At 41.5% G+C, this 14,332-nt stretch overlaps 1 protein-coding gene across 3 annotated transcripts in view; it reads right to left on the bottom strand.

Annotated features, from left to right (window-relative positions):
* Nucleotides 1-13,436, bottom strand: part of LOC106590394 (high affinity 3',5'-cyclic-AMP phosphodiesterase 7A) — a 29,889-nt gene extending 16,453 nt beyond the window's left edge. For all 3 annotated transcript variants that reach the window (XM_014181368.3, XM_014181369.3, XM_014181370.3), the window contains exon 1: nucleotides 12,380-13,436. In XM_014181368.3, the coding sequence (XP_014036843.1) occupies nucleotides 12,380-12,517 (138 nt within the window). In that variant the 5' untranslated portion in view covers nucleotides 12,518-13,436. The remainder of the gene's footprint in view (nucleotides 1-12,379) is intronic.
* Between the last annotated feature and the right edge of the window lie 896 nt (nucleotides 13,437-14,332).

The following is a 14,332-nucleotide window of genomic DNA, read 5'->3' as shown; positions in this document are numbered from 1 at the left end:
CTCTTATTGCAGGACTCTGAAACTGAATTGAGGCACATTTATTGTCAACCTATGTGTATTGAACACTATTCCTGAGGAAAAACAATACTGTGTGGATGTCGGAGTATGATAACGCAGAGGACGTTAGGAATTTTTTTTATTTGGTATTGAGTAGACTGTTAGCCCATTTCATTGACCCCCAATCCTTAGGTAATGCTGTACAGTGCATTATGAATAATAGGCTGACTGCGGAGGGGATTTCAGTCACGCGATAAGAGCTACAACGCTAATATTTGCGTAAACTCTTCACAGTTGTGTTCTGTGGGTGTCACCAAGTAGACTGATACCCCATTTCATTGCGTCACATTCCAACCTTGTTTAACATTATCTAGTCTAAATATGGCATGATTCCACCAATTGTAACCTTCTGCGTCACCTTTAAAAAAGAGGTACTTTTATTTTGAAGGCAAACCACAAATTCCACAATTGTGCCCAAACCTTATTGTGGCTAGCTTCACAACATAACCCGGTCAGGTCGACCCTCACTAGCCAGATGAAGCTAGCTGGCTGCTTATAACGTTAACCCTGTTGCCCATAGCTAAGTAGCTGGCAAGCTATTTATTGTCATGAACTGAATTTCAATAGGTGAACAACAATACTTACAAGGATTCCTAAATCATTGCTAAGAATAGTTTAACTTCTTTGGGGTGGGGGGCAGTATTTTGACGTCCGGATGAAAAGCGTGCCTGTAGTAAACTGCCTGCTACTCAGGCCCAGAAGCTAAGATAAGCATATTATTAGTAGATTTGGATAGAAAACACTCTGACGTTTCTAAAACTGTTTGAATGATGTCTGTGTATAACAGAACTCATATGGCAGGCAAAAACCTGAGAAAAAAAAAATCCAACCAGGAAGTGTGGAAATGTGAGGTTTGTAGTATTTCAAGTGATTGCCTATCTAATACAGTGTCTGTGGGGTTATTTTGCACTTCCTAAGTTTTCCACTAGATGTCAACAGTCTTTAGAACATTGTTTCATGCTTCTACTGTGAATGGGGAGAGAATATGAGCATATGGAGTCAGATGACTGAGAAAATGACATGAGCTCAATCACGCGCGCTCCCGTGAGTTAGGCGTGTTCCTTTTCATTTCTGAAGACAAAGGAATCGTCTGGTTGGAATATATTTTTATATATGATAAAAACATCCTAAAGATTGATTCTATACATCGTTTGACATGTTTCTACGAAGTGTAATAGAACTTTTTTGACTTTGAACTTACTGCGCGAGCACAGTGCATTTGGATTACTCGACTGAACGCGCGAACAAAAAGGAGGTATTTCGACATAAATATGGACTTTATCGAAACAAAAAACATTATTGTGGAACTGCATTCCGATGAAGAGCAAAGGTAAGTGAATATTTATAATGTTATTTGTGACTTCTGTTGACTCCAAAATGGCGGGTATCTGTATGGCTTGTTTTGATGTCTGAGCGCTGTACTCAGAATATTGCAATGTTTGCTTTCGCCGTAAAGCTTTTTTGAAAGACACAGCGGTTGCATTAAGGAGAAATGTATCTATAATTCTGTGCATAACACTTGTATCAAAGTCTGTGATTATTTCTGTAAATTGATGTGCTCATTCACCGGTAGTTTTGGAGGCAAAACATTTCTGAACATTTACACGCCAACGTAAAATGGGGTTTTTGGATATAAATATGAACTTTATCGAGCAAAACATACATGTATTGTGTAACATGAAATCCTATGAGTGCCATCTGATGAAGATCAAAGGTTAGTGATTCATTTAAGCTGTATTTCTGTTTTTTGTGACGCCTCTCCTTGCTTGGAAAATGGCTGTGTGGTTTTTGTCTAGGTGCTGTCCTAAGAATCTAGTGCTATGCTTTCGCCGTAAAGCCTTCCTGAATCGGACAATGTGGTTGGATTAATGAGAAGATTATCTTTAAAATGTAAAATACTTGTATGTGTGACAAATTTGAATTATGAGATTTGTTGTTTTGAATTTGGCGCTCTGCTATTTCGCAGGCTGTTGGCGAGGTGGAACGCTACCGTCCCACATACCCCAGAGAGGTTAAATGATTGCAGTTTCTACTGGTCATTTTTTCAGGTTGGTTGTATTGGTGCTAGCTAGGTACCAAGCTAAAGCTAGCTACCCCAGAAGTTGTGGTCGAACAAATAATGCTTTATTACCAACGCGGTATTGTAAACACATTGTTCGTGGTCGGTGTTTGCAGAATTGTTTTGTACAGCTTTGACAGTGCTACTCATACTAGTGGCTGTGATTGGCTTGCACGTGCAAATTCAGAACACACAACATTCTATAATAGAACAGTGTTACTTGACGTGTCAAATTAAAAGCTTATAACGTGTCAGTGTTATTTGACGTGCATCTTTTTTGACACGCAAAGACCCAAACAGCGTGCCATAGTATGTCGTGAAGCTAATAGCAGTGACGCAATTACTGTGGAACTCCGGTAGGGCAACATTGAACAATAGCGCACATGGTAACGTTAGTGTGTACCGATGCTCGACCAGTCGCGAAAGCCAACATCACCAACGACAGAGAACGTTTGATTGTCAAGGGCAATGAATTCCATTATATTGGCATTAATGGATTTCGCCTTTGAGTTGTCGCACTGATATTCTTACTCTTTCCACACAGCAGACATTGTGGGCAAGGTTAGGAATGCCGTGTTGCAGATGTAGCGCAAACGTGGCGTCATTAAGGTATGCACGTCTGCTTTGCACATCAGCATTAAACTAGACATCGGGCCGATATCAATGTTGGCATTTTTAGCTAATGTCGTCCAATTCCAATATGTTCACCGATATACCATGCATCCCTACATATCCAAACCAGAAGCCATGGATTACAGACAACATCTGCACCGAGCTAAAGCTGCCGCTTTTAAGGAGCGGGTCAAAAAAGTCTGCATACGCCCTCCAACGAACCATCAAACAGGGAAAGCGTCACAGGACCAAGATAGTCCTATTACACAAGCTCTGACGATCATTGGATGTGGCAGGGCTTGCAAACAATCATGAATTACAAAAGGGAAAACAAGCCACGAGGTGCCCAGTGGCGCGAGCCTATTAGACGAGCTAAATAACTTCTAAAAAAAGTCGATTATTCGGACAATTTTTTTTTATTTGTAATAATGACAATTACAACAATACTGAATGAACACTTATTTTAACTTAATATAATACATCAATAAAATCAATTTAGCCTCAAATAAATAATGAAACATGTTCAATTTGGTTTAAATAATGCAAAAACAAAGTGTATGAGAAGAAAGTAAAAGTGCAATATGTGCCATCTAAAAAAGCTAACATTTAAGTTCCTTGCTCAGAACATATGAAAGCTGGTGGTTCCTTTTAACATGAGTCTTCAATATTCCCAGGTAAGAAGTTTTAGGTTGTAGTTATTATAGGACTATTTCGCTCTATACAATTTGTATTTCATATACCTTTGACTATTGGATGTTCTTATAGGCACTTTAGTATTGCCAGTGTAACAGTATAGCTTCTGTCCCTCTCCTCGCCCCTACTGGGCTCGCACCAGGAACACATCGACAACAGCCACCCTCGAGGCAGCGTTACCCATGCAGAGCAAGGGGAACAACTACTCCAAGTCTCAGAACGAGTGACGTTTGAAACGCTATTAGCGCACATCCCGCTAACTAGCTAGCCATTTCACACCAGCCTAATCTCGGGAGTTGATAGGTTTGAAGTCATAAACAGCACAATGCTTGAAGCATTGCGAAGAGTTGCTGGCAAACGCACAAAAGTGCTGTTTGAATGAATGCTTACAAGCCTGCTGGTGCCTACCCATCGCTCAGTCAGACTGCTCTATCAAATCATAGACTTAATTATAACATAATAACACACAGAAATACGAGCCTTTGGTCATTAAAATGGTTGAATCCGGAAACTATCATTTCGAAAACAAAACGTTTATTCTTTCAGTGAAATACGGAACCGTTCCGCATTTTATCTAACAGATGGCATCCCTAAGTCTAAATATTGCTGTTACATTGTACAGCCTTCAATGTTATGTCATAATTAATTACGGCTTTTGTTAGGAATAAATGGACTTCACAGTTCGCAATGAGCCAGGCGGCCCAAACTGCTTCATATACCCTGACTGCTTGCACGGAACGCAAGAGAAGTGACATAACTCCCCTAGTTATAAGAAATTCATGTTAGCAGGCAATATTAACTAAATATGCAGGTTTAAAAATATATACTTGTGTATTGATTTTAAAGAAAGGCATTAATGTTTATGGTTAGGTACATTGGTGCAACGACAGTGCTTTTTTCGCAAATGCGCTTGTTAAAATCATCACCCATTGGTCGAAGTAGGCTGTGATTCAATGAGAAATTAACAGGCACCGCATCGATTACATGCAACGCAGGACACGCTAGATAAACTAGTAATATCAACCATGTGTAGTTAATTAGTGATTATGTTAAGAATGATTGTTTTTTTTAATAATAAGTTTAATGCTAGCTAGCAACTTACCTTGGCTTCTTGCTGCCCTCGCGTAACAGGTAGTCAGCCTGCCACGCAGGCTCCTCGTGGAGTGCAATATAAGGCAGGTGGTTAGAGCGTTGGACTAGTAACTGGAAGGTTGCAAAAACGAATCCCCGAGCTGACAAGGTAAAAATCTGTCGCTCTGCCCCTGAACAAGGCAGTTAACCCACCGTTCCTAGGCCGTCATTGAAAATAAGAACGTGTTCTTAACCGACTTGCCTAGTTAAAGAAAATATAAAAATAGTCTGCAAATCCGTGTCCAAAAATACCAATTATGAAAACTTGACATTCCGATTAGTCGGTCGACCTCTAGTTTTTACTTTACCTTATATAAACGGTATTTCAATGTCTGGTTTGTTAAATGTGATAAACCGTGTGTAATGTCCATTTTTTTTATTTAATCCTCTACTTGAGTTCACTCACCACATAGAACTAGCCCCGCCACTCAAAGCGCATTTGTTGTTGCTCGACCACTAAAAACTTGCATTCAGTCTGCATGGTCAATGCAACATATGCAACAATGTTGATAAGTAGAAACCACATCCTTTGTTTCTTAATACAAGTTGTGGCAAAATTGTGTTAGCTGCTAATGTTAAATTGATAGCTAGCTAATAAAAAGTACTGAGTCAGAACAAACGTAGCTAGCTATACAGCCCGATACAAGTGTTGGTGTAGGCTTAAAATCAGCATGTTTGTGCAACAGTAACTTTTAAACCAAAAGATGGTTAGGCGATGCATGAATATGTTAGCTACATGAAATAACTAAGAGAAAACATTTAATGTAGCCACAGATCATAAGGTCCCCTAGGAAACACTGACCGACACTAACTCCTCCCTGGCATTTTCATTCATTGTCCTGTCAAACACGTATTCAAAGTGCCCACTATTATAATCTAACTATAGAATTATAATCATTCTATTTCCATGATTCCAACAGTTCACCCAAGTGTTTTATGATTTGACTTGTGATTTAGATCAATTGTAACATTTCGTTAAAAATAAGGTCTAGATTGTTTGCCAATATCATGCAGCCCGATAAACAGTATAAACCAATCAGAATGGAGACAGACCCATTGCAATCACTTAGAATGTATGTATTGCCACCCTAGGGTCACACTACTCATTGTATTATTCAAATACATAAAATAACGTAATAAATTTAAAAGAAAATTGTGATATGATACTTTAGCCGATATCACCCAGCCCTACCTAGATGTACATAGTTATTTTTTGGAAACAACTATGTCAAAACAAAACAATCTTACGTTTTTCAATAAATTTGAATATTTGTAGCTACTTAAGTTAATACCTGAAGTCAACAATATGTTAGGACATAAAGCATTTTGCGTTTTTCATTATGAAGCTTACCGTAGCTCCACAGACCAGATGAGCTAGTCACGTGTTTGTAAATAGCGCAACGGAAGAAAGCAGGAGCTAGTGAGTCCATAGAGTTATATCCATCAGCAAGTCTGTTGTGCCGTGCACATGAGGTGAAGAGAAGAAACTGCTCATCCAGAAGCGGCGCTCCTAATGGCCGGGGACTTGAACACTGAGCTGTATTCAATGAACAGCATTCAACACCAGTGCCCACAAAACTCGTCACTAAGCTAAGGACCCTGGGACTAAACACCTCCCTCTGCAATTGGTTCCTGGACTTCCTGACGGGCCACCCCAGGTGGTAAGGGTAGGTAACACCACATGGTAGGCCTGATCACCGAAACAGCCTATAGGGAGAGGGTCAGAGACCTGGCAGTGTGGTGCCAGGACAACAACCTCTCCCTCAACGTGAACAAGACAAAGGAGATAATTGTGGACTACAGGAAAAGTGAGGGCCGAACACACCCCCATTCGCGTCGACAGGGCTGTAGTGGAGCGAGTCGAGAGTTTCAAGTTCCTTGGTGTCCACATCAACTATCACGGTCCAAACACACCAAGAAAGTCATGAGGGCACGACAACACCTTTTAGACTGCGTGAATCATGCCTTCATGGTCAAATTTCTGCAAAGAAACCACTACTAAAAGGACACCAATAAGAGACTTGCTTGGGCCAAGAAACACGAGCAATGAACATTAGACTGGTGGAAATCTGTCCTTTGGTCTGATGAGTCCAAATTTGAGATTATTGGTTCAAACCGCCGTGTCTGTGAGACGCAGAGTAGGTAAACGGATGATCTCCGTATGTGTGGTTCCCACCATGAAGCATGGAGGAGGAGGTGTGATGGTGCTTTGCTGGTGACACTGTCAGTGATTTATTTAGAATTCAAGGCACACTTAACCAGCATGTCTACCACAGCATTGTGCAGCGATATGCCATCCCATCTGGTTTGCGCTTGGTGGGACTATCATTTGTTTTTCAACAGGACAATGACCCAACACCCCTCCAGGCTGTATAAGGGCTATTTGACCAAGGAGAGTAATGAGTGCTGCATGACGCGACCTCAACCCAATTGAAATGGTTTGGGATGAGTCGGACTGCAGAGTGAAGGAAAAGCAACCAACAAGTGCTCAGCATATGTGGGAACTCCTTAAAGACTGTTGGAAAAGCATTCCAGGTGAAGCTGGTTGAGAGAATGCCAAGAGTGTACTAAGCTGTCAAGGCAAAGGGTGGCTACTTTGAAGAATCTCAAATATATTGATTGGTTCAACACTTTCTTTGGCTGCTACATGATTCCATGTGTTATTTCATAGTTGATGTCTTATTTCATAGTTGATGTCTTCAATGTAGAAAATAGTAAAAAATAAAGATAAAAATGAGTAGGTGCATCCAAACTTGACTGGTACTGTATATACACTTGGCAGTGTTAATAAAGGAAGGCCTCCCCCCCCCCCCCAAAAAATAAAAAAAATAAAAATAGTCAAAAACTCCAGTCACCCTAGTCATAGACTTCTCTCTGCTACCGCACAGCAAGCGTTACCGGAGCACCAAGTCTAGGTCCAAAAGGCTCCTTAACAGCTTCTACCCCCCCCAAAACATAAGACCGGTGAACAGCTAACATATTTGCAATGACCCCTCCCCCCTTTGTTTTTACACTGCTGCTACTCACCGTTTATCAACTATGCAGTCACTTTACCCCTACCTACATGTACAAATTACCTCGACTAACCTAGAACGGAATTTTTAAAAAAAACACTTCTTTTTTTTCCCTTTTCATTAATTATTTTTTTTTAAATAATAAAAAAAAATAGGAAAAAATAAATCAGGATTTTTCTATTATTATCGCACATTGACGCAGTACCGGTACCCCCTGCATATAGCCTCAATATTATTCTATTGTGTTATTTTACTAACTATAAACTATTTTCTTAACTGTATTGCAGGTTAAGGGCTTGTAAGTAAGTATTTCACATTAAGGTCTATACCCGTTGTAGTCCGTGCATGTGACAAATACAATTTGATAAACTTGTATGCATTTCCAAGAGCTCTGGATGAGTTCTGTACAGCTGCCATTCCCCACCTTCAAATCAAATTTTTTTGGTCACATACTAAGCAGATGTTATTGCAGGTGTTGTGAAACACTTGTAGTGTAGCAAAATACTTTCCCCCCATGCTCCGTGTACACCTGCTGCTCTTCATTCAGAAAAGCATGCGTCACAACTTTTGTTCGCTTTGTGCAATTTCTCGTAAAATGACATTCAGTAGCTACTAGCAATGCTTGTATAACTGTGTGCTGGATTTGCAATACATTTGTTTGTTTCTGCTCGTTAGCAAATAGCTAACAGCGTCTGTGATTTAGCTATTACTGGTAGACGGCCAAAGGGCTTTTTTATTAACTCGTCCATGTTGGTGTTTTTAGCGCCCCTTTGTGTGCAATGCCAGCAATACAGTAAATCCCAGGATGGCAGTAGAACAGAATTAAAAAATATATAATTTTTGAAAATCTGGATTTTGATTATTTTCTTTCTCTCTACATTGTTGGGAAGGGCCCGTAAGTAAACATTTCACTGTTATACGTCATAAACAGGTGTAGACTGTGACAAATAAAATGTGATAAGCATCTTATCCAGGTAGGCCACTTGATTTCAACATCTAAACAAAATGAACAGGCCATGTTGTTAAAACACTTGGAGGGGGTCTTAGGGTTGAAGGCTTATATATAGCATAGTTATAAAAAATAATAATAAATGACAAGCCCCCAATTCATTTGATTATTCCCGACTGCTTGAAATGCAGTGTATTGATCTTTAATTGTGCAACCAAGCTTATTTATAGAAAAAAAAATACAAAAACATTTTTTTTAAATCATTAAAAGTAAAAAAAAAAAAGTTTTTTAAAGAAATTATTTTTAGTCCAGATCACCCAGCCCTAGCTGAGGTCAGTCCAGCGAGACAGCACGTTAAACTACAGAGGAAGCCAGCAGTATGCCAATACATTCAGGAATATCAGCCACAAACAGTGTCTGTAAACTGAGAGCTAAAAGCAGCTGGAGTCAGCAGAGCTTCATAACGTGAAAACTTCCTCCTAAGAGTTATACCCTTGCGGTGCAATGCTGTAATACGCCATGGCACATTCCAGTAAGGCAATGCTAAAGCCATAAACCTGGACTTTACTGCAACGCAGGTTGCTGCATGTGTGTGCCAGCCACTGCTTACACAAAGCCACAGATTGAGTCTACCTACTAACACTGGTTTATGGGGACACACTCCACTCCAGCATCAGAGGTCATTAGGTGGGTTTAGAAGGGTTCACTGGCCTGTGAAGAAGAGGTGCACCGGGTATCTGGGATCAGGTCATCCTACTATAGGCCAGGTCATGGTGTTCCTGTAGAACACTTCCAGACCCATGGTGAGAGACCACTGCACAGACAGGCATAGTCAACCAGGGCTTTTTACTCTGGAAAACTGTCAGTCATTGAAAATACTTTTATAGGGAGAGGTTTAGAACGGGGTTGTAAATGTGCTCTGTGTCGAGCCATATCTAAGCATGATCAGAGATGGGGGGGGTGATTTCATAGGCAGGAAGTGGCTCAGGCATTGAAACACCTGTAGTATGTGAAGTGAATCAAGGTAGAAATTGAATTATTCAAAACCTCCATTCCACCACTAATGTTTCCAGAATGTGTTAGTGTCAGTCAACTTAGTCTATACCTGGCCAAATAACAGAGACTTGGTGAGAACTGTATGGTTTGTTAAGGTCCATTCCTTCCAACTATAAAGGAGCTCCTGAAGTTAGGTCCTACACTCCTCCAGGGATAGATAGAGATGACTGTTAATTGAGTTTAGACCCATCTCAAACCTTTCCAGTTGAATGCCTTGATCAGGTGAGTACAGCATTTCACCAAAAGCTGACAAGGAACCACAAGCAGAAGAGTCATGTGAAGACAAATCTAATGAAAAAGGGACAGCGCACAGACGATGCATTAGTCCTATAAGGTCTACACTGATTCAGAGAGACTATTCTCATGAAGGTTGTGTCAGTGTGGCACCTCGGGGGTTAAAGTCATGTGGTTGTGAAAGAATAGCAGCAAGACTCTTAACAGCTCCTTCAGCATTCTTACCACATCCTGAAACTACGTCAATCCAGCCACGCACAACACTACGTCAAAACCTTATCGCTTCAGTTAAGATCAACGCGCGTGCTCATGTGATCCCCTCCGCCTGCAGAACAACAAGTGGTGCCGTCTCGTCCTGTTGCGTAGCATGCTGGATCATATTTGCCAAATCTCCTTTTTCCTGTCGTAAATCAGCATGGGACTAACCGCCCCAACTCATCAATACTGTGTTTCTGTTTACATATTGACTTTTATATATCTCGGTTACACACAAGACAAATGTCAATTGGCTCTGTGGCCTGGCCTTATCAGTGGAGAGGTGTGTGTTTCAGTTATCAATCAATGCACCAGGCACATGGTACTGACAGCTGCACTCTTCCCTGCATTGGCCTGGCTCTCTGGATGTCAACACCAACTCAGGAGTCAGATGAGGCAATCCTGCCTGCGTGTGTGTCACACATACACTTCCTCAATGTTCAGTGGGCGACCTAGCCATTGGCCACTCTGCCGTCGAGCCCAGAAAAAAAAAACCTGGAAGCCCTACAGACAAACCAGCTGCGTCCTTTGGCCATTGTCCTCTACTAGAGCACATTTTACACCCATCCACATGCAGACGGCGAGCACAAAAACACACTTCTCTGATGTCATCTTTTCTTAAACCCTACACTTTCACCCTCTGTTTACAAGAGGAAATGTCTTCATCATAGAGCAAGAGGGCCTGAAACTCCGGCCATCTGGGATTTTGGCGGAGAGCCAAACCACTACCCTCAGGCACATGTTGAACCGGCTCCCTCAGTAATGCTAGCTCTGGCCCGTCCCCTGTCCCCGCTTACACAAACACCAGGAAGCGAGCACACTGGAACCAGAGCACAGCAGCGACCACAGAGGAAAAGACTCACCCTTATGGCCACACAGAGGGAGAGAAATGATGTTTAGAGAGGGACAGTAGTCCCTCCATGGCAAGTAGTGTGTGTGGAAAAAACCCATATAGCAAACACGTCTCCATTCCATACCCTGGTGTCCAACTACAGTGGGAAAGTCTTCACTTTTGCACCCGTTCTCATCTGCTGCACAAACCAAAACCTGATGCAAATCATTATTTAAAAAGAACCCCACTTAACACTACAAAGCCTGTGGCTCGTTGCAAGTGAGCCGTTTCTCCCAACAAAAGGGCCAAAATGATAATAATTTAAACACAGCCCACCAATTACAAATGAACTGTGGCACACTCAAGAGAAACAAGGGGCAAACACGACCCAGGAGCACAATGGCTCCTACAGTGTATTTGTACACAGTGCCCGTCTGATCTAGCGCCCTGCTGTCTACAGGTTTCACATGGGCACATAGAACCAGCGTTCCCCGTTCAAAACAACATTCCATAGTGCAACATGGCAGCCATTTGGAATATTCCATAAACTGATGATCATCGCATCAGAAAACTAACCAGGACTTTATGCAATCTAGTAATACCAATTCTATGCCAGGACATTGATAGCCTTTGACAGAGGGGCTGTATATCTGTTGTTGAGTGGAGGGTAATGGTGTGGCCATTTGAACGCAGACACAGGGATGGTTATGTGACGTGGAGCAGTGGGCTTGACAAAAGACTAATGGATATCCCACCGAAGAGGGATGCGGCACACACACACACACACACCTCACTGCCTGGTTAATGTGTTAGGTATACAATGACATGTGAACGTGGGACAAGAGTTATTCACCCCTAATTTAACATACAATTACTCTGTAGGATGGCTAACTAGCAACTACCAAACATGTGAGTCAATGTCCTCATTTGGTGATTGTGTTTTCAGTTCCCGCTCATATCATTATTGGTTTCCGTGCGACAAAGTTTGCTTAACAAAATACTGTAACTCATGAGCCTAAGCTACATTGCACAACTATGCCATGAATAGGCCTACTATACAACGTGATGAGAAATCAAGGAGTAGCCAATGTGTCTAGACTGGAACACACTAGATCGAATACAAACAAAAGTATACAGGCAGCACGTTCCTTGGCGCACAATGTAACAAGTAGACAGCTGTTGCAAGCTGCAACTAACAACTGAAGGCGTTGCAACAATTCAGACAATGTAGCTTAATAATACATTGCGTTGAAGAGTGACTGCATTTAAGCACTTGAACATTGTTACTGATCATTTTGTAGTTTCAGAGTGACATTGCAAATTGATAGGCTATCACCTGCAGGATTCCCATACCACTCATGAATCTGAAAGAAATAGTTCGTTATTAGGTAGTGCATGAGATGTCATCAAAATGATTATGTAGTGTCATTATGGAGAGCCGAGACAGTTCATTTGAAACGGATCCAGTTGAAGTAATGAGGCATTACCTGTGACAGCTGCCTTGGATCAGGAGCGCCGAAGAGAGACGAGCTGGAGCTGAAACTGATGGCACCTCTCCGGCTGAGGACATGCTTAGGAACCGGCCTGTCTAGAGGCAAAACCGGCAGCTGATAACATACTTCCATTGAACAAAGTCAGAGTTGGATCCAGATAAAAAAAACTAATAAAAATAAGTTAAAAGTGGAAATGAATTGATCAAATAGAAAGTAAAATGCAGGAAAATAAGAGGGTTGATTGCAGAGCGGTATTCCTCCTGTATTGTGTGGAGGGAATCCGTTGTAATACTTCAGCAGTGAAGAAGGCTACTTATTTTTGTTCTAGGCGACTTTAAACTTGCCAAAATCGCCGTCATTAATACATTGTCTATGTCGCTAGTCTCGTTTGTTCCCATTCTATCCGGGGATTTTATTCATGCTGCTACTTAGCACCTTTTTCTACACAGATTTGGGCCCTCAAAGGACGAGGCCTCTATATTTTCTCTATCTTCATAAAAACGTTTCCTCATTGTTTTCTCCAAAACTCGTCTCAGACGTGCTTCGTCGTGATATGGCTCCGCATTGTCTCCAAATCAAAACAAAAAGGCAAGACCACTTCAAAAAAACAGCTACCGATGTACATCACTAGTGGGTGAAGTGAAAGGAATCAGACGAGGAACATATTGGAGCACTTGCCTTTACAGTGGTTCGGTGGTATTCATTCAAGATTTTCGGTGCGACAAGAAACTATCAATATCTATCTTTTTTTTCCTCAATGCAAGCATAAATAGCACCCGTGATTCACCACACATCGGTCTCACTCAATGCAGCACTGTGTGATTTCAAAAGAAAGTGGCTGGCTCAAGGGGAAACCCGACGTCCATCTCACCTAAACCCGTCGTCCGGGTAAAGTATATTGGGGCATCAAGCAAAAATAAACTGCAACGAAAAAGAAAAAATGTGAACCAAGGTAAAATGATTTCCTTTAACTACCTAGCTACCTTTCTAAACATTAGTCTTCTCTCGAAACACCACCTGCCAGAGATGGAGCTGTTAGAGAGAGAACAAGACGCCCTTGCCCGACTTATCCAATTGCAGCATGGCTACCAGTGTCACATCTATAGTGATTGGACAACGGCGTAGATTTTGTTTGCAACAAGCCACACTATTGGCTACATGTCCAGGGCGATCCCCAATACCGATTTGAGCAGTCGTACACCGACGGCGCAGACCTCCACAAGGGTATTCCACCAGAATGGGGTTTGCCCTAGAGCGGTCCACATCATTGCCTGTGATTACCTTTCTTGCATGAGTCACCCAGTTGTACTTGAGAAGTACTACTCAACAGTTTTCAATGTGAGGCTATGGTGGAATTTAGTGGAATACTCTTCAAAAATGTTTTATGATCTGTTAATAAAAGCTTTATGGTGTCGGATAGTTCACATTAATAATACAAATAATAATAGGCTACTTACTTGAAAAGTGACTTATTGACTACCCTACTTTCATTAATTATCTGAAAGGTTTTTATTGTTCCTAGACAGGTGTCTGGGTAGGAACAGTATTTGAACAGTCCCCCTATCAAATACACATATTATTCATTAAATTAATTTGAGATCACAGTGAATGTCTGTCACACTCAGTAGGGAGGAGAACTTCCCACAAATGTATGAGAGAGAGAGAGAGAGAGAGAGAGGAATTCATACTACTCCTCCATCAATGTCAGGCTGACCTAACAACTAGTACCTGCAGACAGTGACTATTGTCCAGTGTGTCTCTATTGTCCGGTGTGTCTCTATTGTCCGGTGTGTCTCTATTGTCAGTGTGTCTCTATTGTCCGGTGTGTCTCTATTGTCCGGTGTGTCTCTATTGTCCGGTGTGTCTCTATTGTCCGGTGTGTCTCTATTGTCCGGTGTGTCTCTATTGTCCGGTGTGTCTCTATTGTCCGGTGTGTCTCTATTGTCC

The sequence above is a fragment of the Salmo salar genome, chromosome 29, assembly GCF_965601325.2.
Source record: "Salmo salar chromosome 29, fSalSal1, whole genome shotgun sequence".
Classification (NCBI taxonomy): Eukaryota; Metazoa; Chordata; class Actinopteri; order Salmoniformes; family Salmonidae; genus Salmo; species Salmo salar.
Note: the sequence above shows the minus strand (reverse complement) of the source record. Positions and strands in the feature narration are given on the sequence as shown.